Consider the following 24912-nt stretch of genomic DNA (forward strand, 5'->3'; position numbering starts at 1 on the left):
AAATTCTTATGTTGAAATCCTAAGCCTGAAAGTGATGGTATTTGGAAGCAGGGTATGTGGAAAGTGACTTGGCCGTGAGAGTGAAGTCCTTATGAGTGAGATTAGTGCTCTTATGAAAGAGACCCCACAGAGCTCTCTGAATCCTTCTGCCATGTAGGACGCGGTGGGAAGGTGGCTGTCGGTGAACCAGGGAGCAGGCCCTCACCAGACATCTGATCTGCTGGCCCTTCGATCTTGATGGACTTGCCAGCCTCTGGAACTCTGAGAAATCAATTTCTGTTGTTTATAATCCGTGCAGTCTGAGGCACTTTGTTATAGCAGCCTGAACCAAGATTCTACATTTTTTTCACAATTGCCAAAAGAACCGTCTCAAAATAGTTTTACCTTAGGAAACTTGGTTTAAAAAAAAAAAAGGAGTGTAGAATTCACTTGTCTACTCAAGGCAGGAGGCCTGAACTGGGGGAAGGGTCAGAAGACAGGTGTATGGACTGTGAGAAGGCCCACACAGGGAGGGTGGATGGTCGTAAAAGCAACACAAACTCTAAGAACCTGGGAACATAAATATATCATCATCCTCCACTGAGAACATGTTAATTGTCTTTGCCTTATGCCGATGCTGCTCTTAATAACATTTATTACATTGGCAGAATGCTTTACAGTTTATGAAGTACTTGTGCTTCCCCATATTTTATTATTAGGCTCATTTTACTGGAGAGAAAACGAAGCCCTAGAGAAGTTAAATGATTTGTTGAATGTCTCATGCTGATTATGTGGCAGAGCTGAGCCTAGAAATCAGGCCTTCTGCTCTTTTGACTATTCCTGGAAATGACAGAGAAAAGTGATTAGAAACTTGGGCTTTGGAGCCAGGCACACCGGGCTATGCATCCTGCTCTGGCCCGGTCTAACCGTGTGAACGTGGAGAAATTGCCTCGCCCCATCTCAGCCTTAGTTTCCTCATCTCTGAGGCAGAGATAAAGACACCTACCTTGGAGAGTCCCTGTGAGGATAAAAGGTAGCTGTCACTGTTACTCTGCCCACCTCCTTGACAAGTCTTGTTTCAGTTTCCTGAGACCTATATCCCTGTTATGGGTGGAACTTTGTCCTCCCAAAATTTATATGTTGAAGTCCTAACCCCCAGTAGCTCAGAATGTGGCCTTATTAGGGAATAAGCAAAATGTAATGAGTGAAGCTGAGGTCATCTGAAGTAGACTGGGCCCCTCGTCCAATAGGAAAGAGGGGAAATTGGAAGATAGACACACACAGGGAGAACACCATGTAAAGACGGGAGCTAGGCTGCCACAACCAAGGAACTGTCAGAAGCTAGAAAAGAGGCCTGGAAGGGATCCTTCCCTCCTGCCTTTGGAGGGAGCATGGCCCGGCTGACACCTTACTTCTGGACTTGTGACCCCCCTAAACTGTAAAACAATACATCTTGGTTGTCTCAGCCAGCCAGTTTGTGGCACTTTGCCATGGTAGCCCTGGGGAAGTAAGACAGTCCCCTCTCCAGTGTGGCAGTGGTACTGCTGTGCCAGAACCTGTTCACAGTCCCCCTGAGGTTTTGTTTTTTTTTTTAACCATCTGTGGATTGCAGTCAGCTGCCCTCTGTGATGCTTTCTTGCATCCAAGTTCATTCCTCAGAGAAAGATGATTATAAGAAAGGTCTGAATACTAAAAAAGTCCAGGTCCTAGATTTTTAAAAAAACAGTCTGTTTGTAAAAGTCACATTAAAAATGTACCCTAACCATAAATGAGCTTAAAGTTGCCACGTACACTTTAACCTCCCACCTTATTAGAGGGGACTCTCCCATCAATCGGTGCTTATTCAAGAACAACAATCCCCAGCCTAGAATCTCTGGGGAAGAAGCTCAGGAAAATCTATGTTTAAAAAGCTTTCCAAGTGATTTTGATGATCAGCTAATTTTCTGTAACAAAATGACATTATTCAATTAGTTTGAAAATATCACCTGATAACAATAAAAGCAAACCAAGATCCCAAAGAAGTACAGTATATATGTATTAGTATCCTACTGCTGCTATAACAAATTACCATAAACTAGTGTCTTAAAGCAGCATCAATTCATTACCTTACAGTTCTGCAAGTCAGAAATAGTAACACCTGTCTATAGTGCCATGTTCCTTTTGGAAGCTCCAGGGAAGAATCAGTCTCCTTGCCTTTTCCATCAGGCCACCTGACTCCCTGGCTTGTGACCCCTTTTGCATATCACTCTGACCTCTGCTTTCATCATCACACCTCCTTCTCTGATTTTGCCCCTCCTGCTTCCTTCTTATAAGAATGCTTGTGATTACATTGGACCTACTAGGACAATCCATGATAATCTTCCCATCTCCATATACTTAACTTAATGACATCTACAAAGCCCCCTCCAGTGGTTGTCAGACTGCTGATTTTCACTATGATTGCATGGTTTTCAAGGTTATCATGGAGCTGGAGAGGAGAGAACTGGAATAGAGCAAGTTAAAACACCATACAGTTCACTGTTCTTACCAAGATTCAATAATTCTTCTTGAATAAATGTTCCAAGATTGTTTCAAGACTTTGGTTTTATTTCCAGAACCCTGAAAAAATAGATTCTGAGAATCTTCCCAATGTTCTCACTGCTTTTACCAAGGAGATTTTCAGAGGTCCTCACTCCACTGTTTTCACTGTCATCTTGTAGCACCTTCTAAAACCTATTATCATTTTAATCAATAGACAGAGTAACTTCTGTTATATTCTCTTATTAAGGCAGTTACAAAGGAAAAGGGACTCTTTATGGGGGAAAGATTCTGGAAGAACACATGGGACTAGAAATATTAACCCGGCCATTTTGGGAAAATACAATTTGTCAAAGTCCAACCTCTAACCATAGTAATTTGCAACTCTCCCATATGCAAAATTCCCTAACCTCTTGGCCAAGAACCCCTAAAATCTTATACCATGATGGCATTCATCATCAGGTCTAAAGTTCAGGATTTCACATCTAAATCACCTCTAGGGATGGATGATGTTTCTTGTTATGGCTCTTTGGTCATAGCTCCTTGAGTACCTTTGATCCTTTGATCTAAAGACCTACCACCTAAAGAAGTTATCTGCCCAGCACACACCTCAAATAAAATGTTAGAATGCAGTGGGGATGATACTCCACATTGTCTAGGGCATCAGCTGGAAGGCCCAAAGGCTAGGAATAACTTGATGGCTGGGTGCTGGAATCAGCTAAGGGCTTATTCACTCACATGTCCGATGGTTGAGTCTTGCTGTCAGCTTGAACCTCAGCTACGGCTGTACAATGACTTCTGACGTCAACTACCCAGGGTTGGGCCAAACCACAGATTAAGTGCACAGTCCTCCATAAGACTGCCCTCACTTCAGATATCAGTTTTAAGTTTGGGGATCTCCAAGCCACCCTCACTTCTGACCAGATGGCTACAAACTCAGGGGTTCCCACTACCCCATCAAGATGGATAATTCACTAGTATGACACACACAACTCAGGAAAGTGCTATGCGTATGATTAAGTTAAAGGATACAAATCAGAACCAGCCAAAGGGAGAGACACACAGGGTGAGGTTTAGGAGAGTTCCAGATATGAAGCTTCCATTATCTTCTCCCTATGGAATCAGGAATTAGGACGTGCCACTCTCCCAGCACATCAATGTGTGAAAATATGCAGAATATTGCCAGTTGTAGGCACTCACCCAAACTTCAGGGTGCAGAGTTTTTATTAGGATTACATTACATAGGCATGATTTATTAAATCACTGGCCATGTGACTCAATCTCCAGTTCCCTCCCTTCCCCATAGGTTGGGTTAATATCACTCAGTTCAGTCCCAACCTTTTAATCACATGGTCAGTCTTGCTGGCATGGACAGCTTCTATCCTGAGTCATATCACTTGTTTAAACTGTCTAGAGACCCAACATTAGTCACCTCATCAGTAAAAGCTATCAGGGAACATGACAAATAACAAAGACTCTCTTATCCCTTGGGAAATTCTGAGGTTTTAGAGGTTATTTCCCATGAACTGAGGACAAGGGCCAAATTCTTTTTTACACAAGTTGTCAACTAGAACATCTACACACATCCTTTCCAGGCTAACTGGGCTTCCTTACAACATGGTGGTGTGGTTCTAAGGGTAAGTGTCCTGAAAGAGAGAGAACCAAGTAGAAACTGTATTGCCTTTTATGTCCTAGCCTCTGAAGTAATGCAGTGTCACTTTAATCACATCCTATTTGTTGAGGCGGTTGCAAAAACTTGTCCAAGATCTTGATGGGAGAATGGCAAGGTTTGGGTGAGGAGAGATGGAATTTTTTTGAAAAGTAAATCTGATATAACCATTAAGTCTAAAGTCCTCCTGGAGGTTTTCAAAATCTTTGACAATTTGGTCTTCTACTACTTTTCCTTCTAGATATCTTAATTGCCTCTTCACACTTTGCTTCCAATTCAGATAAGGGAGTCACTCCCATCTCAAGGATTCTAGGCATATCTTTCTCCCCACGGAAAATATTCTCCTAATGAAAATCTAACCCATTCTTCAAGGATTACCTCTATCATGACATCTATGAACCAACAGACAGAAACCCCAATTAAACTAACTTAACAGAACAGAGAATTTATTGTCTCAAGAAACTGAACATTCCAGAAAAGGAGTTGGCTTTGGGCACACTCCCTAGAAGCTCCAAACTCATATCACCATTACTTCTAACAATCACAGAGAAATACGATGTCTTTCCTCTAACGTCTCCCAAGCAATTCCAGGATTTAGGTCCACTAAGGTCATGTGCCCCAACTTGTACCAGATTCAGAGCTCAGAGGAAGGAATAATGCTGAGAGAGAGGAAGATGCGGTTCCCCCTAAAGAAATTTGGATTACTGTTACCAGTCTGCGGAAATAGATGCCCATTTCTAGAGTCAATGTTTTTTTCCTTGCTAGAATGTGGAATATTGAAGCTGGAAGGGACTGTGAAGATTATTTTGTTCAACACCTTTATTTTACATATGTGGAAACTCGAAATTCAAAAATATGGAGTGTCTTTTCCAGATTGCACACAGCGGCATAGCATCAGAGTCAAGACTAAACCCAGTGTTCTGACTCCTCAGGCTAGAGGCTCATTGTATAGCCTGATGTATGCATAGACACCAAGATTATATGTTAACCATCAGTTTCGCATTGTAAAAAACAGCAAAAAAAAAAAAAATGCAGTCACATGAGGTTCAAATTTTATCCACTCACATGGTGGATAAAATGCTCTATGAATTTGGACAAGTGACTTAAACCTCTCTAAGCCTCTATTTCTCATCTGTAAAATATAATAATAACAACTATCTTGAGGGAATATTGTCAGGATTAAATTAAATACTATAGAAATAAAGATTCTAGAAAACAGAAAGTGTTCAATAAATGGTAGCTATTATTTGCATCTCTTGCCATGTTTAATAGGGTTTGACACATATTAGGTTTTTATTCTACACTTAGTGTTTGACTAAATTCTTTTCATAAGTGGGGGGTTATGATTTACATCATCTAGAGTTTTTATTGAGAAGTCAGTGAAAGTTCTTGCCCTTAAGAGGCTTCAAACAAATATTAAATAACCAAGAAGGCTTTATCTAATCCAAATTAGACAGAATACAATCTTGGGCTTTTAAACACCCTTTTGTAACATTGCCTTTGGAAATCTAAGCATAGGACAGCAGAAATGTTATATGTTGTCAATTCCATGTGTTTATGTATTTCAGTTTTTGCTTTTGAATTCAGACAGGACTCACATGTGATGATGAGTTTAGTGATGACAGTCTAAATAGTCTGACTGCCTTTAAGCCAATGTTTATGGGTACATAACCCAGATATGATACACATGACTCACCAGGCCATATAAGTCACTGGTATTTTATATCAAGCCAAGATTTTTCTTTTGGCATCACATGTTTCAAGTACTCACATTGTTTCCTTTAACCTTCCCGTGCTTTTGTTGTGACTGACAACACAAAAGAGTTTTGCATCTTGCCTACTTGGACAAAGGTCAGTACTTTTACTGACCCCCGGGAGATGTACACATGGTTCTTTAAAAGAACAGATTCATATATTTTATTAAATATCTCTTTCAAGAACTTATAATTGTCATAAAACGTAATTTGAACAATAAATTATTTCTAACAGATATTTTTGATGGAACAGATATGACATATTTAAGAGTCTGGTAAATAAGAGGTTTGAGTACATTATGGTAGCTATTATTTGCATCCCTCTGCACGTTTAATGGTGTTTGACACATAGTAGGTTCTTAATAATTGCTTGGTTTTGAATGATTCTTTCCAGTGGTGAGTACTTATCATTTATACCATTTAGTACTTAGACTGAATTTGGCACACCAGTGTAGAGACTACTAATTCTACGGTTGTAATGTAATAGTCATAATAACTTTTACTATGAAATATTTCTTGGTTATCTTTAATGTACTAGTTATAAGATTAAACATAAATAGTTGTCGTCTTTTCCCAAAAGTATATGCGAGGTTTGCTTTGAAGACTACCCATATATGACCATTAAATTAAATGAATAAAACCCAAGAGCCAATACGAAGAATAAACATGTGAAATGTATGAATCACTTTCACAGTTCCACGAGCAAAGGTGACCCTGGGCATGGCTGTGGAAGAGGTAGAATTCATCTTTGGTGTTATTGAGGTCTTTATTAAACACTTCCTTAAATTTCTTTTACCTCATTCTCACCAATGCATGTCAAGGCAACTTGTGTCTAGATTATTGAAACTTCATTTCATAAAAGATGTAAAAATTTCATATTAAGATGTAAATGTCTGCCTTAGGTTAGGGACACCTAAATTATCATCCTCCCTGGATAGCACAAGGAATAAATTAACTAGTAGAATTTTAGTCTTCTGCCTTCAAATGTGTGTTGGGAGAGTCGTGAGTAGAGAGGGAGACAGCAGTGAGATTTTTGGAGAATATTTTTGCGGACACTAAGTATTCACCTGAAATTACCTATCCTTAACTTGGCCTTTCCTACAAGGTACTCCTTGCCACATTTCACTAAACTTACAAAGAAAGGTTACTCGATGAGTCATTGGTAAAAATATCTAAGTATAGTTCTCAGAAAACGAAAACATAAAGCCCGGCAACAAGAGCTCTCTAAAAGACCACACTCCTACCACCAAAATGTAATCACTCTGTCATTTAAAGTTGAAAGCTGATTTCACTTCCTCTTTAAGGATTTATGAAACTGACATGAAAGGAGTTTTCTACTTCCACTTTTGCTTTTCTAAAAGCGCTTCTCCACACTGCACCAAGAGCAAAACAAATTAGATCACATCACTCCCATGCATAAAAACCACCAGTGGTTTTCCATCGAACTTAAAATAAAATCAAAGTCCTTACTGTGGCCTAAAGTCACCTTGCCTATACAGCCCTCTGTCCCTCCTTGACCAGGCCCTAGACATCCTAGAGTTCTGGCTGTTCCTTGACAAGCTCTCTACTGCCCCAGGGCCTTTGCTTTTGTTTGGGACACGCTTCCCCTAGATTTTCACATGATGACTTCTTCCTGTCATTCAGATGTGCACAAATGCCACCTCCTCTAACAGGCTCTTTTCTTTGCCCTCTCTACCATATTGCCTGCCCACATCATACTCTGTTCTATATCCTTTATGGTACTTATCCCTCTGCAATGACCTTGCTTGTGCTCTATTGACCCCAAGTAAGTGCCATGAAAATTGCCCCTCTTTTTCACCACAGTATCCCCAGGGTCTAGATTAGTGCCTGGCATATTCCAGGTGCTCAATACCTGGAATACAACAAAACGTATGGTGACTCAAATCTATAATATACAAATTATAAATATGATAACACATGTATTTTAGGGCTTGGAGTCCTTTTGAAACACTATACAAAGAGAAATATAGTGTTTAGGTTTATAACCAAATGGTTACCTCTGGTGCAGGTGGCAGGAAGGAGAAACTCACACAAAAAGGGTCAATGTTGGTGGGAGAGGCAGAACATTCCAGCAAAGGATCCTTGTCATAGGTCACACATACATTTCCACAGGCCTCACTAAGGCAAAAAACTGAAAGCTAAAACAAGTCTTGAAGATAAAGATTTCAGCCCTATAACTGGCAACTCTAGTGTGAACCTGTATCTAGGCCTGTAGGAGAGATAACACATTGGGTGGATTATATGTTGTTACTACTAACAATACCACATGATGTGCTTCACAGTAAATGTTACATTTTCTTGTGTTTCTACGCACCATGGTATAGGGCCATGTGGCAGGTTCTTTAAGTATAGGATCTTATCTGTCTCTGCAACGTATTATTGCCGTGTTCCAGGTGAGGGAACCAAGGCTGAGAGAGGTTAAATAACTTGTCTATAGGCTAGACAGAGCAGAGATAGGCTTTGGCATGTCCTCTTTGGCTCCAACATGTTTAAAACATTGAACAATTATTGTTTTGGATGTCTTCTAATGGAATATATATGTTCTCCTTCTCCACAGTTCTCACCACTGCCTATTGTGTTATACCCAGCCTGGTCTCGTGCTTAACAGTTCACCTGGCTCCAGTCTCTTGAGTTTTCAGTCTCTGATGCTAGCCAGAATTCTTCTCACTCTACACAGTGTCCTCTGCCTTGTTTGTAACAATTGTGGGATGAAGTGGCTCTCCAGGGACATGTGGGGTGGGGGTCAATGGGTGTTACATTAGTTATGGTCTTGCTAAGTGGAGTTTGTAAGAAGTATGCCCAAAAGAAAGGAGAGTGTCTTAGGAGAAGGGAAGAGAGCTGTTTTCCTTGAGTGGAGAAAGCAGGAGAATGGAAGAGGTGACAGCTGGAAGCAAAACTCTAAGATAAGTGATGATTTTACATGGAGCTTGGAAATATTTTCTGCATAATATGCAGTATAACACCTCTCTCATCTTACTAAGACATCTTCAGTAAGGACACCATTGCTGGAATTGCTCTGTTTTCTTGGACAGGAAAATGCAGCGGAAAGGGCCTCAAGGAGAAAGAAAGTCATCTCAGGAAGGCCCAGTCTGTTTCTGCAATAGAAAAAGCCAGCACTTTGAAATCAGAGGTCCCAGGTCTATAAAGGATCTCTTTTTCTCAGCTTTAGTTTCCTCTTTAATAAAATGGAAAAATAGATTCTTCTTTGCATGGTTATTTTGAGAATTAAATAACACCCATGAGGGGCCTGGTGTGGAGTTCAGCACATTTCTAGGCCAAGTTCATTCCCTTCCTCTTATTTTGAACTAAAGTGGTCTTCTCTGTAATTCCCATGCATTGGTTCTAGTTCTACTCTGCAGAACATGAAGGGACTTTCTCACGTGATAGAACTCCAATCTGTCAAGACCCTTCAAGAAAAGAAAATTCACATTAACACCTCTGTGTCTAATTGCTCTCAAGCGTAAAATGACTTCATTTTTAATTACTGCTTTTAGTAACCAATTTAAGACATTTTAAAGAAAGAATCAAAATAAAGATTAAAAGTGAATCTAAGTACTGGACAAATCCCTCCAATGCTTAAAGAATAAGTTTACATCGGACTGTGCAGCTTTTCTATAGGCAAAGGATCCAATCTGGTGATTAGCTAACCTTACTGAGCACTCACTAGGTGTCTGTTGGGGATATACCAGCTCTTCTACTCCTTTTAGCTACTATAAGAATACAAAATAAAAGTGCATTAAACAATGAGGAATATTTATTATCCCTGCTAAGTGTAGGTTGCCAAGGTAGACAATTGCAGGAATGGCTCAATGGCTCAACAATGTACAGGATCCAGACTTTTGCCATCATTTGCCTTCGGTTCTTAGCAAGATGGCCCAGGAGCTCCAGGCTCATGTGTAAACATAACAATGTATGACTGAGAAAGATACTTTCTCTCACGTGACTCTTTTTATTAGGGAGGAAAATCATCCTACGATCCATCCCCTCCAAGACTTTTCCCCAGGTTCCATTGGTCAGAATTGCATCCCACATCCATACCTTAAGTCAGTGCTACCCAACTCCTTCACAGCATGATACATATTTAAAAAAAATGTTTTTATGACACAGAGTGGTGGGTGGGTGGGGAGATGGGATCATCTCAGGTTTCAGCAGCTGAACCTCACTCAAATGTTTCAAGCTTAAGGGATCAATACATCGTCACATCTATAACCCATATGAGATATACCATGGTGTACTGGCATATAGGCTGGGCTACTGTTCTAGGCTACAAGGGAAACTGAGAGAGCACGTATCCATTCACGTGCTCTAGCGAGAGAAGGATCTGCCCATGAGGAGAAAGAAGGATGTGGTGGTCAAAAGTGCCTCACATATTCTAAATCGCACAAAACATCCCAAGAGGAGGTATTTCGTGGAGAATGAAATCGAAGCTAATAGTGTAAATGACTTGCTTAAGGTCACAGAGCCAATAAGTAGCCCAGCTGGCACAGTGCAACAGATCCAGTGGTGTCTTGGTAAATGTTTAACACCCAGCTCTCCAAATGTAGTTCTGACATGACTGTTGGCTAATATTTTCATTTAAGATAAAAGTGAAACAACAAAGATGCATATGGGAACTTACTTGCCAATAATGTGAGTGACCTGTTTGTTGAATTGGATGTTTTTGTGCCATTCACTGTGTAACAGTTACATACATAATGTGCCTTTTAGGTTTAATTTGCATTCTTAATAGTTTTTCTGTCACTATCTTAAGTCTAGACCATCAACAAAGCAATAAATTAAGCCTTAATTTGTGACATTTGCTGATTTCCATTGTGTAAAAACTCTCTCCATAACCGAGTTCAAGCTCCCAAAGTGGTCACTGAATGTGGAATTGGAAAGAGATGTGCAGTAATACTTAATAGAGAATTTCTACCATTCAGACACAGTACACATAAGTACATTAACAGCATAGATAATAGTAAAACAAAGATAATATAGAAGTGGTGAGTTTTTAATATATATTATCTTTGTTTAAAATTTATTTAATTGGAGGTTTATATAATTTAATTTTTTCATGGTGGCTGTGTTTAACAAACAACTGGCAAAATTCCTACAAATTTAACAGTCTGTTCTCATGAGCCAGCATAAGCCAGTTTCAAACACCGCTGACTCTAAGTCCATGCTCTTTCCACTCCTGACTCTCCTTGTTACCTTTATTAGTGGCATGTAAAAGCCAGGGATGATCCGTGGGATACAGGAGAAAAACTGGGTACCAGTCATTCCTTCTGGCGACCCCGAGCAATTGCTAGGTCTCTGATATTCAGTTTTCTCTTCTGTAAAGGATGAGAACAGTTTTTGCCAAGGGTTGTTGTAAAAATAAAATTGGTTGGTCTCAGTAACAGGGCTTTGTAAACTGTAAATCGAGATACAGAAAGAAAGCATTTATTGTGATGGTCATTTCATCACTGGTTTTCAACCAGGCCACTATTGTTAAGGATACAAAATGTGTTGCAGCTTTCAAAAGTACGCTTTAGTTTGAGATCTTTAGTAATGACCACAATGAACAATAAACACCCAGAAAAATTGTTCTTGAGAAATCCAAATTTTTGTTAGTCTTTACTCATTAATAATAGCTACCTATAGTGGGAGAAAAAGAATTTTTTCAAAACTTAGTTTATTTCTAACTGCTGTTGGATTGTCTGAAGGGCCCTCTCTCTGGCATTGTGGAATGCTTCTTAATTTCAATAGCTGAATATAAGTCCTTTGATTTTTAATTTTGATTTCTCAAGCTGCTTTGCTTTTGGGACCAGACCAATTCACTAAGTTATTTTGTATGGATTGTGCCCCTCTACTCAAGGCAGTTTCCTAACTGTAAATTGGATTAATTGTCCCAAATATCCTAGGCTAAAATTCTAAACTTCAGCAACTTTAGAAAATATTTGCTTGGATTTGCTGAGCTTCTTTGGTTTGTAGACAACTTTTCTACCAAGCTCTTTCCTGCATCAGGCCCTTTGCCCATGCTGATCCCTCTGCCTCTAAAGCTCTTCCCTGATTCTTTACAAAGCTGACTCCTCATCTTTTAGTTCAAATGTCCACCTTCTAAGAAAGGTCTTCTCTGTATACTTGTTTTAAGTCATCTCCCCAGTCTATTTCCTTACTTATTTCCTTCACAGCACTGATCACAATCATAAGTTTCCTTGTTTATTTCATTACTTCTTTGTCTGTATCCCTCATTATAATATCAGCTCCTTGGGGGCTGGGACTTTGCCCACTGATGTCATTAACTACCCCTAGCATCCAGCACAGTGCCTGGTACACTATAACCAGCTGTTGAACAGATGAACTTGTCTGACAAGATCCACATCAGTGTTTGTGGGGCTGTGGCCATCCATAGTTCTTTTTGAGGTGAGAGCCTACTCTAAGTTTATCCACAGCTTGACCTCTGGTGCTCACAGTAGGCCACACACATTTCTCTCAGGCCCCAGGAGGAGCCACAGTGGCAGCACAAGACTGCTGGCTCCTGTCTGCCCCACCCTAATGGGACTGCCTCAGTGATGTCACACAGGACAAGATTCTCTAATCCTTTTCATTCTGTGACAGTCCTTTCATGACCTGATATGGTGGGGGTGGATGGAGGAAGGAGGACCAGGTGGGGGGTATCCCCCCACCAACAAAATTAGTGTAGGGGCACTATCTGCTCATATGTATTGCTTTAGGAGAAAGTGGGTAGCAGAAGCTGTAATTCGGACTAAGCTAAGGAAAAGTGAGAAGAGAAAAATGGGGAAAAGAAGGGCAAAGGAGATAAAAAGAAAACAGAAGAAGGGAAGAAGTGTAATAAGGAGAAAAAGGAGAAGAGGAGGACAGAAGAAGAGGATGTTTATGAGAAAAAAACATGGAACAGGTATTGAAGGAGGAGGAAGAAAGAGTTGAATGTATGTTCTGCTTGGCTTTGTGGCTCTTGGGTAGTGACTGGCTTCAGTGTGAATGAATGGATGACTCAGGTGAGGGGGAGCCTCAGGTACTCCCCTGAGGGGCCACTTAAATTGCTGAGATCATTTTGAGAGGCCCAAGCAAGACTGTCATAAGGGTGACTCTCCTGGATGGATTCACAGTGGTAATTTGGTTTTACAAAAAAAAAAAAAAAAAAAAAAAAACCATAAACCTTTTTTTAAAAAAAATCATGATTGTGGAGGAAAAGAGGAGAAAGTATTACCGACCAGATTAAGTTTCAGACTCCTACCACCTGTCCTCACCCCAAGCCTCCCAGTTACTAGGGCTGATGGCATACTGTTAAATTCAGGACTTGAAAGACAATCTTTCAGAAAATCTTCTTCCTCTTTGGTAATTTAAATATAAACAAATTTCCAAAGCAGAGTAGAATAGTTTTATAACATACCTATAAAAATTACTGAAATACAATCATGGCAATATATTCTCACTGATATTTTGTAAAAACCTACCATGAACATCCCAAATATGTGTAGGAGGCCCAGGCAAGTCCTTGTAGTTCAAAAGAGAAGAAAATTTTCACTCTGTTTTTTCAATGTCACTTCCTTCTCTTTGAAATAATTTTTTGTCCTTAGCATAATGTTTAGGGGATATTTAATATAATATTTAGGGAATATAATATTTAGTATAATAATAAGGAAGGGGATATTGTGATATCAAGCGTATTTATTTAAACAGTATTAAGATATCTTTGTTTCAAATTTTAAAAAGTTAATCATATAACCCATGAGTTTCCTAGTTCATACCAAAGTGTCCCTGCAAGCTGTATTCAGAAATAGGAAACAGTAGGAAGGTGCAGCTTAATTGGCAACCTGTGGTACACTGTGCAGATTCCTTAAAAATCTCTTTATGTTCATATTTCCTATTTTTCTACCTCTTCTGCTATAATTGACCTAGAGTCTCCTACAAGTATAGAGGAGAGACAAGAAATATATGAAAACCTAAAGGAAGGAAGCAGAAAGACAGGCAAGATCTTCAAGCTCCCTGTGGTTCAACAGTGCCATTGGTGACCCAGGCTTTGTCTTACAAATTAAAACATTTGTTTTCTAAGGCACTCCAAATAGTGGTTGCCACATAGGTTTTTCTATTTCAGAATAGTAATGAGTCCACTAGTATGCTAATCATGCTGTTACTTGTCTGAAGTATTCAGGATTCCAATAAGGCAGAGATTCAAAGATCTTTGATCTAATTTCCTTTTTTTTTTTTGGCAAGTGTGGGGAGAAGTAATTAGGGAGTATGTCCTCAGATGATACTGGGACCAAATAAATAAGTGAACTTTATTTTTACTTTGTATATCTGGAAATTACTCCTCTTCATATTACTGTGAGAAATCCTAACCCCAGAGATATAGGGTACAGTAATTTTGGGGTTCCTTGAAGAACTGGCCTGTCAGCAATCACTTGGTGATATTGTTTGATCCCGTTGTTGGATCCCAGGCCTAAAAGTGATAGAAACAGAACCTTCCCCCAAAAAGTCATGTTGAAAAAACTGGAGCCAGCTTTTACAGCTTTAAAAGCAGCTAAATGTTTGCTAAATGACAGAGACAGAATAAATAGGCTGCTTTTGATATAAGAGTTGAGGCAACAAAGTGCTTTTAGGAGATACAAAGTTGCAGGGGACAAGCTCCTAGGATAAAATGGAGAGGCTGCATCATAAATTTACCTTTTTATCAGCCTGAACACAACTTGGTTAGTATTTTCAGGAGTTCTTTTAAAGTACCTGCCTCCTATAATGAAATATTTAGTTTTTCTTTGTATATACCAGAGCATCTTTTTAAAATACGAATTTTTCTTTTAAACATCTGTTCCTGCAAATGTGCTGGTCAAATCCCTGAACAGGTTAAGCCTCTGACAAGAGAAGGGAAGGAACCCAAACCAATGGGAAACCGTGCTGGTGATGTACTGCTTCCCAGTTCTGATTCATTGGCTGCCTAGGGTTTGTCATTCTATCCTCGGCGTCTGCAAACAACGTGGGTTGGGTTTTCCATAGTCTAGCTAGCTAAACTGGATTTCGGCTGCCCTCACGTGCAGTTTCAATTAGGTTTAGCAAATTTCTCTTAATAAAAGCAGCTGTTACATTTTTAATTATTCTCCAGATTTTGAAAAAGCCTTCGTTCCTTTAACCACACTGGAGGTCGTTACAGGTCCCCTGTGACAGAATCACGTGACTGTCTAACATGAGCAAATAAATACAATGCGGAATCCCTTGAGCTACAGACAAAACCTGCCAGAAACTGAGAGCATGTGCCTCATGCATATATCAGTTGCACTCGCGTGTGGGTGGGTGGTGGTAAGGTTGCATGTGTTGCTGCCCTTCGGGATGCGAGCTGCGTGGCTGGGGCACCTGCGTGGGCCTCCCGGGGTCACTGACGGTAGGATGGCTCCGGAGGCGTGGAGCCTTGGGAGAGAGGGTCTGGCAGCGGCCTGACATCAAACGTGCGTTTGATCCGCGGCAGCCAGGCCGCGACCAGGCCGCGACTGAGCCCGAGGCAAGTCGAAAGCAGGGGGTCGGCCCTTGGGCCTCTATGAACCGCGTCTTTGCAGGCGTGGGATATGTATTCGCAGACAGGTGGTAGCAGCAGGGCATAAAGGCCCCGGTCCCGATCCGGGACTCGGATGCTCCCTTCGGCCTCGGTCTGGAGCCGGTGCCGCGAGGCAGCTGCGGCGAGAGAAGCTGGGTAGGGCAGTGACGTCATCTGAGTCCTCCCCTCCCCCCGCCCGCTGGCCCGCGCCGCAGTTCCTGCCCAACGACATCCGGGTCTCTCCAGCTGCACCGCCGCGCCGTAGCTGTAGCTGCAACTGAGCCGACCAGGCGGGGCGAGGCGGGGCCAGCGGAGGCGTGGGGGAAGGGCAGCACGGCACCGTCGTGAGCGCGCCTGCGCGGGGACGCGCTCGAGGCGGCGGCGGCGGCGGCGGCTCTAGGGGCGGGAGCGCGCGCGGGAGCGAGGGAGCAGTGGTCTCCGCGCCAGCCTGGCCCGCAGCTTCGGGTGCTCGGGCGGCTGCAGCTCAGGAACCGGTGGTTGGGGAGGGGGGGGTGGGGGGCGTCAGGCAGGTGGGGCGCGAAAGAGATGAATCTTCGGCTCTTCCTCCTCCTCCGGGACCCGCTCTCCGCCTCCCGCTCCAACGCCCGGATGATCTGAGCCGCGAGGGCGCCGAGAGCCGGGGGCCCGGACGCAGCCCGGCTCCTCCCCTCCTCCGCCCCCTCCCCGGCCAGTCCTGGCCGGCGGCTGCCGCGGTGACCCCCTTCCCGCCCCCTCCCGGGCCGCCGCCGCCGCCGCCGCCGCCTCGGCTGACCAGGGACCTGTCCGTCCGCGGCTGCTCCGGGTAAGTGCGACGCTCGGGCCGAGGGCAGGCGGGCGGTGCGGGCCTGCGCGGCGGCGGCCAGGCCTGGGGCCTGTAAACAAGCCGGGCGTCTGCCCGGGCGCTCCCGGGAGGAGACGCGACAACTCCACCCCCTGGCCCGGCCTCCTCCCCGGAGCCGGGCGGCGGGCGGCGAGGGGTTAACTCTCCGAGAGGGCGGCGGCGGGGACGCGGGGGCGGGGTGTTTGTGGCGGCGGCGCGGGGAGGGGGCGCGACCCTCCAGGTTCGGCGGCGGGGCGGGGTGTTTGTGGCGGCCAAGCGGGCGAGGGCCGCGGGCCCGCCTGGCCCGAGAGCTGCCGGCGGAACTTTCCCCGAGCGGGGAGGGGGCAGCCGGCGTCCCCACCCGCCGGGCCGCCTGGGCTCCAACCCCTGGAGGGAGGCCGGGAGAAAGAAGTGGGGAGGCTTCCTTTGGACCAGGCTTGGCCTCGAAACACCAAATTCTGGAGAATTTGTTTCAGGTTTTATAGGTGGGGAGGCTCCCTCAGAACTCAAGGCAGTGATGTCTCCGATTCATTCATTATTAAGACATCGAACAAATCCATTGAAGTAAATCGTCCTGATTTTTTTCTCGTGTGTCTTTTTAATCGTGTAAATTGTGTGGGTAAAAGGACTTGATGCTGGAAGTTTGACTTGTGATTCTGTTCTGCTTGTAGACTTTAAATATTTTCTTGAAAGTGGCTGTGAAGAGTTTTAGGTATGTTTTGGAAATTTCATCACCTGAGATATTTCTTTCTCTTTTCTCAAGCACCGCATGGTACTTTCAGATTCATAAAGGTTATACTTGAGTTGTCCAAGCCAGGAAATCTATTCGTCGCCCCCACCCCAATCCTGAATTTTCTGATAATTGGAGTAATGAGCCAAATACATTTTAAAAAGTGGTTGGGAGAGTGTGAGATGTAAAAATCTATGGGAGGTAGTTAATTTTCCCAGAGTAAGTGATTTTGACATTATTGAAGGAAATTCGAAATTTAAAAAATTGTTCAAACTTGCATATTGGGATTTTAAACACAGTCACTTTTTAGATGCAGAGAGCTCTGAAGTCAGAAGGCTTACTTATTTTAACAGTGCTCTGCTGAGCCTTGGGGGTCCAGAACTCTCAGGAGTCCATTAGGGTTTTCTCCTTAACTCCTCTTTAACTTGAACAACTTCAATTTTATATTTTTTATCTTTTTACATATTGGGCCTTTTCCAGTTTGTGTTTCTGTAACTCCTTACAGATTAAGAAACTAGCTAAGGTGATAGTGACCCACCCCACTGCCTGTTTTTTAAGTAGAGAAGTTACCTTTATTGATTTAATGTTTCTTTTGCCAATAAGTAATTTGAAGCAGTGTTACTTGATGTTGTAGTTCTGTTCTTACATGTAACCCACATACATCTGTTTGAACATTCAGTCATAAAGGAATGATTACTTTTAACGTACAAGGTACAGCAATACCACATTATCAGAACTAATGAACTGCACATGGAAGTTGCTTAAGACATTTTTGACTAGGTAGTATTAAATATTTTTCACATCAGTGAAGTAATTATAGTATGGGAGATGTATAAGGCTGGTAAAGTTTGGCTAGCTACCTCAGTATATTTGAGAAGTAGAATGACTGAATGCTAGAGTCATCAAAATTTCTTTTTACATGGCATGTGTGTATTTTAATATATAATATAAATATGGTTTATGTTTTAGTTTGATGAGCTGAAGTGATGCCCATAATCACAGTATAAATTGTTGAAGGGAACACTGCACTGGGAGACAAGAATTGGTTAGTCATGGCTGTGCTCCAAAACATCAGCAGAGCAAAAGGGATAGGTTATAGTATCAAATTTACTGTCTAGTTGTTAAAATTTTTTTTTTTCTTAACATTGTCTATTCAATATGCTTTGACTAAATGCCTCTTGGGTGCCAGGCACTTGGATGTTTCAGCATTCTGACACTGATTTTCTTTATGAGTTGTGTCTTATTTAAAAGAATTTTAAGTTGCTAATTGTTATTTAGGAAGGATATTCCTGTAGGTAGCCTTTATTGGTTTTTCTGTTGGAATTGGGAAGTCTAGAAAACCGTTGGGAGATGGGTAGGTAAAGATTTCGCAAGAGACAAAGTGGTTGAGACTATAGGCTTGAACAAGCACAAGACCCTTGGTAGTTTGATGTGAAGGGTATTTTAAGAACACATTGTGAAGGGTTTTCCTGTCAGTTCAAGCTGGATCTTGCTTATCATGACTTGTTAATAAACCTTCATTTGAAAATTTGTTCTCAAATACCTAGTTATTGTCACATGGTAAATATTGCTAAGAAGTTTCTAAAAATCTACAGTCTTTGAATTTGTTCAGATTACACCTAGACTGTTTATTGTAATGGCCAATAGCATACGTAACAGATTTTGGTTTAACTGTGAATGTTTATTTAAAAATTTAAAACTAGGGATTAGCAGATATACATTACTGTATATAAAACAAACAACAAGGATCTACTGTATAGCACAGGAAACTATTCAGTTTCTTGTAATAACATAATGAAAAAGAATCTAAAAAAATATGTATGTGTATTTATAGCTGAATCGCTTTGCTGTACATGTGAACTAACATTGTGGATCAAATGCGCTTCATTAAAGAATAAAATTTTAAAAAATAAAGTGATTATTGACAGGAAGAAAAATAATTTAAAACTAGAGACTGACATATGTCCACAGGGAACTTGTTATCCCTGAAGTGCCCATGCATGAGAGCTGAATTAATTTCTAAGATGTGAGTTTGTGATCTTGTAGAAATAAGTATAAGATGATATTTTGATGATCCTCTGAATGACTTATTTAACTCTTGCCTGGGCACCTGACTCTGAGTGATACTCTTGACTACTTTCCATCCTTAAATCAGAGGAAAGAGGCAGCTTGTAAGAAAATGGTTGCTAGTAGAGTCCTATAAGAGTTAAACAAGATAAAACAGGGTGTGGCCTTGTGAAATACTTGGACCTTGGGGGAAGGGGAAGGTGTTATGAGGCAACTAGGTAAAAGTTTGTGCCTTCCTGTATGTACCCTGGGTAGTAACTTTATGCTAGAATATGTTCTGTCTTCCATCTCATTTAATGTTGGTGACAAAATTTTTCAAATTTAGTTGCTTTATTTGGTATTTCACTATTAGCCAGGAAATTCTCTGAATTTCAATCTGGGTTTATTAACCATCTTTATATGAAAGTAGCTTGGGTTAAATTATATCAAAGTCAAAAGGCTGAATACCTATATTCTTTCTGATGTCTGATGTGCTCCATATTACACGAGTAACAATTTTATATTTTAACTGGGAGTCTCCAGAATATATTCCTTGATGATTTTGACCTTTGTGTGTCCTAGCTACGCACTACCTAGATAATCTCTTTACCTAGCTTTTCTTTTGCTGAGGCAGGTAGGAGCTAGAGAAAGTAAACAATTAAGAGAGGTGAGCTTCTATATACCTTTATCTAAAATGTAATTAGATGAGAAATTTTATAAGAAACTGAGAGAAAAGTACTGGATATTAATGTGTATTAGACTGTTGATACTGTGTTTATAAAATTAGAGATGTTTTAAACATACCTTGAGTAAATGTGATAAGGAAGGGAGCTTGAGTTTTTGTAATTCTAAATATGTTTATTTGGACTCCATTGACTTAGTTTATGTAATATTCATATTTAGGAATGAAAGTCTTTAAATTTTTGTGGCTGATATGATTTGAATTCAAATTCAATGAGACCAAACTACTTATTGAAACAGAAGAAAGTGAATAATAAATGCCACAATTTATTGACCATTTATTTGTGTCAGATTTTAATTTTTACCACAACCCTCTAAAGCATATGATGCTATCTCTGTGTTACAGATGGAAAAACATAGGCTTGGAGAGTCTTAGTAAGATGCCAGAATCAGATCTATAGATATAAAATTATTTTCAAAACTTTCCTGAGTAGATTTTTCCCAATTAGATTAGCCTTGTTGTTCCTAGGGATCAAAATTTGAAAAGCTGAATGTTAACACTTACGATTCAGAGTCCTAGAATTAAAAGGGACCTTACAAATGTAGGTAGTTAAGCCTTCCAATGCAAGAGCCCCTTCTGAACATTCAGTAAAGATTTAAGAAGTAAAAATAATTTTCTTATTCCCAAAGTTTCTGAAGTCAACAGAGATAAAGTTTTATGTCTTTATCTATCATTGTCCAGATTGAGGTATGAAATCAGTATTAATTCTCAGATGGTTGATAATTGGAATGAAGAATTTAGGGAAATGTTTCTGAGTACATACAGTCAGTGGAGCCACATCGAAGGCTCCAGAGAGGGTTGTAAAACTTGTAGTGTGGTACTCTTGGGCAAGCTACTTGATTTTGCTAAGCCTCCGTTTTCTTTATCTGTCAAATGGAAAAGCCTCTCTCATTAGATAATCTTGAAGGGTAAATGAAATAATCATGTAAAGCACTTGACATATTTTCTGCTGTGAAGACATACCAAATAAATGGTAGTGCTGTTATGAGTATATGAAATCTTGTGATACTTAGGGGAGTAGAAACTTGGTGAGTATGGGAGGCTTGTCTCTGAGTATAGTTTTAGCAGTGAACCTGGAAGACAAACTATAAGAGATTGAGTAGAAACTTTAGAAGAGGTTTTAAAGGTTGTATGTAGAACTCGTATATGAATAGACTAAAAGTTAAAAGGTAATGGAAAAGAAGGTTGATTATGAGTGGACTGTATGAAGCTGGAGAGAAGTCATTAGGTTAATGATTAGGTGGGAGTCGGTTAAATAGAGGATAAAGAGTAAGTAATAAAGCAAAGGTGAATGTTCAGAGTAGAATGATAAGTGAGGAAGGACATTAGTTGTGTTTTGAAGAGGAGTTGCAGTTCATGATTAGAACTGGGCAAGGAGATATTGCTACAGAAAAGATGTGAAAGAGTAAGAAAACTAAATTATTCTAATTAACGCCAAAAAAGGGGGGGGGAGGAATCTTCATAAAAGGCATTAAGGCTTTGTGTGTGAATCCTGGGTTATTTAAGGTTGAACAGTTGTATGGGAACAGTTCAGGTCTTACTACATCGTACCCAAACCACGTTTTAACACTCCGTGGTCTTTCCTGCTAGCATCTTATACTGCATTTATCTCCTCCATTCTATAAACCATCCCCAAATTCTTCCTAAAATACTACTTTCCTCATATTATTTCTCTGTTCAATATAGAGTGACTCCCTTTTGCCTCTAGAATAAAATTTAGAATTCTTGCTTTGGCTTTGACACTTTCCGTGATTGGATCTCAGGACTGATCTATTTTAACCAAACTGATACACTTGCCATCTCTGCAGCACACCCTGTACTTTTCTCTCAGTGGATCTTTGCTCATGCTAATTGATAGCTCAGAATTCTTGTCATTCCTTCTCCAGACTTTGTTTTCTTCTTTAAGAAAAGCTCATTTCTATTATTTTCTCCTCCACAAGCACTTTCCTGATCACAGTGTTTCATTTCTCCTTTCTCTGTACTTCTACAGTAGTATCTGTTGTACTATTTGTATGGCTTTAATCATGTACTTTACTGCTAAATATTTGTATTTTAATTATAATTGTGTGTTCAATTTATTTATAAAAATTCGGAAAAGGAAAATACAATAACTTTTTTTTTTTAATACCCAAAGCCTGGCAGAGTGCCTGTGGGTAGTGGACATTCAGATATTTTGTATTAGGCAGAATCCTCCTGAGGGTAGCAGTGATTGCTGTCAGAGGTGGTGGAAGAAGTTAATAGCTTTCTGGTGGCAAATATTTCTGACTCTCTTCTTATATTACTTTGGCTGAATCTGGATTTTAATTGTGGAGATTATACAAATCTAAATGGTGGCAGAGTTGTTACGTTGATATAGAAAATTATGTTGACTGATTCTGAACCTAAGAATTTCATTTTAACTTTCTATGTTTTGGCTTTGAGGGCTAACAGGTCATTCATAATTATCCTGAATCTCTTTCTAGAGTTATAATTGCAAATATTATTATAAACTAGGCATCCTTTTAAACAGAGAATTGTGGAATCATAGTTACTAGACAATGTATTAAAAAGGAGATAACTATCAACTATTTTAATTTGAATCAAATGTATAATGTGTGAATAGTCTGTGTTTATATAAACCTCTAAGCTAAGCTTTAAACTTTATCAAACTGTTAAACTATTTTCAGTTTTTAGAAAATAGTAAAATTTTCTTTATTGAATTTTTTAGATGAATGATTTTATATAGGCAATCCATGCCTGCTTAGATCCATTTATTAGAATATGATAGTGATGAGACCAGAATCATGAATTTGATTCTTTGTGTTCCTGTTAAGTTTTTCTAGCCTTGATATTAGCTAGTAACAATGATAGCTAATATTGACCACTTACATGTCAGACATCATAGTACTATCTCATTAAATCTTTATATCTGTATGAGATAGGTACTATTAATACCTGTATTGTAACAGATGAGGAAGTTAAGGTAGAGGCTAAGTTTCATAGTTAGTAACAGAAGCCAAACGCATGTCCTTGGACTTTTCAAAGTAATTATATACATAGGTCATGGCAGTTTCAGTGCTACTGCTAAAAGAAGATCTGTTGACGATTGTAATAGGTTAGAAAATATTTGTATATGAAGGGTATGACTACAGGTCCATTGTACCCAGAGAGTGACTCTTGTAATTGAACTGGGAATCTGAGGTGGAAGTGTACACTGAATTTGAAAAGTACAGCATCATGTGTCATGTCTGCTCCCTTTAGTGCTTTTCACCAAGAGGAACCATTAAATTGTTTTAATGTAAAAAGTATATAAGTTACAGCTATAATACAACTAATACTACAAGCCATACACAGTTTTGTCTTATGGCTTATTTTATTCATGTTCACTACTATGCCTCCCACTGACATAAATGATTTCATCAGTCCTTCCTGCAAATGAAATTCTGAGTTTAAGAAGATAGTCTTAAACACAGGCTAGTACGTAGGCTTACAATAGAGATTATACTATAAATGGAACATTTCAATATTAAGATATTTTAAAAGTAAATCCCTTGAAATTCCAGGTGTCATTCGTTTTAAATAGGTGCTCTACGTATGACTGTTTAATCTTTGTATTCTCTCTGCTCATGAGCACATGACAAAATTGAATGTGAGCCAGAAATATAGCAGACTATGAGAAAGCATAGGTCACATATAATCCAGCTTAAATTTAGGATGGTGCTTTGTATTCATCTGTGATATGACTGTCTCAGGCAGGGATGTAGATAAACAGGTTTTTGTTTGTTTTGAGTCATGCTGTATGTAGTTTAGTTATTTAAAGAATATGTTATTCAAGAACTGTCTTCAGAGAATAAGAACGTAATTCATTGCCAACTTTGAATGTCCTGGCTTCTTAGCACTGCTGTTTTTCTTTAGTATGAGTGGTAGAAAATTGTGTCAGATTTGGTATTAAGACTGTAGGAGATGCGGCTTGCTTACTTACCTTTGTTACCACATTTAGAATTGAAAATATTAACAATAAGGGTAAGCAAAGGAGTGGCTGTATACTACTTTTTTGGTTTTGTTTTACAAAAGAATTGCAGAACTTACCAGACTTTAGAAAACATTTTTGCAAAATTCCATCATACACTTCAGACTATAAATAGGCAGTAAACAAAGTTTTCACTTTTTATAAAGTAGTAGTATATCATTTTTGCTGAAAGACTTTAAGGCTTTTTTTTGGATGTCAAGAGACTGATCAGAAATGACTGCTTTCTTTTGTGGTCAATCCAGAGTTTAACCCTGAATTCCTCCATATCTGTCATCTTAATTTTTTTCTGTCTGTATAAATGTTTCCTGATACTATAAGAAAATACTTTAACAAGTAGTCAACCATCTAGAATGATCTTGTACTGATTTGCTGCAGTCATTGGAATCAGGAGCTCAAGTGCAAAGGGGATTGTTCATTTTATACAGTAAAATTCCCAGACTAAGTTCAAGATATTTTTGTCAAATACATTCAAAGTGGATTTCCTAGCTACTAGAAATTATTCCTTTGGGCATTTCCTGATACTTGGCTTCTCACATAGAAAAGACTTTAAAAAAAATTAACCATTCATGAATGTTGAATAATGAGAAGATGAATAAGTAAGTAGCCCAGGGGGAGAGAATGTATAGGCTCAAACTTCTGGTCAGAACTACATCTTTTCTGTTTTGTCCCCTTCAGCATGTCTCATGGCATTTTTTCAGTGATGAGTGTGTAATTAATGATGAAGCTTTTAAAAGTCATTAATGAACAGTAATCTGAAAATCAAGTGTTTGGTAAACTGCAGATTTGTAGGGTTCAATATTTTCTTATTTGAAATTATTTATGATATTTCTGTAGAGATTTTTAAAATCAGAACTATGTATTCTATAGAATAACAAAATGGAAATGGTAGGATACAATTTGTTTGCAGGGTAGACAATTCCTAACTCTGTTGACAAGAGAGAAGTCGTAATAATGACATATATTAATTAAGTGTCACTGTGTATTAAGTACTTATGAACAAAAGAGACATGATTCCTTTCTTCATGGGTCTTAAAATCTAAACTGAGAGATAATTCGCAGGGCCTTATGTGCTATAAGGGAAATACAGGATTCTGTGAGCTCATGACTGATGGTAGAT

General features: G+C 39.8%; 1 protein-coding gene across 4 annotated transcripts in view; it reads left to right on the plus strand.

The window, feature by feature from the left end:
- Positions 1-12533: 12533 nt before the first annotated feature.
- PPM1A (protein phosphatase, Mg2+/Mn2+ dependent 1A) overlaps positions 12534-24912 on the plus strand; it is a 42297-nt gene continuing 29918 nt past the window's right edge. The window contains exon 1 of one of the 4 annotated variants that reach the window (XM_072963157.1): positions 12534-12820. In XM_072963157.1, the coding sequence (XP_072819258.1) occupies positions 12550-12820 (271 nt within the window). In that variant the 5' untranslated portion in view covers positions 12534-12549. Of the gene's footprint in view, positions 12821-15819; positions 16251-16693; positions 16833-16961; positions 16981-24912 lie in introns of those variants that run through there. The other 3 variants (XM_072963158.1, XM_072963159.1, XM_072963160.1) reach the window with 3 other exon arrangements.

Source organism: Vicugna pacos, chromosome 6, assembly GCF_048564905.1.
Source record: "Vicugna pacos chromosome 6, VicPac4, whole genome shotgun sequence".
Classification (NCBI taxonomy): domain Eukaryota; kingdom Metazoa; phylum Chordata; class Mammalia; order Artiodactyla; family Camelidae; genus Vicugna; species Vicugna pacos.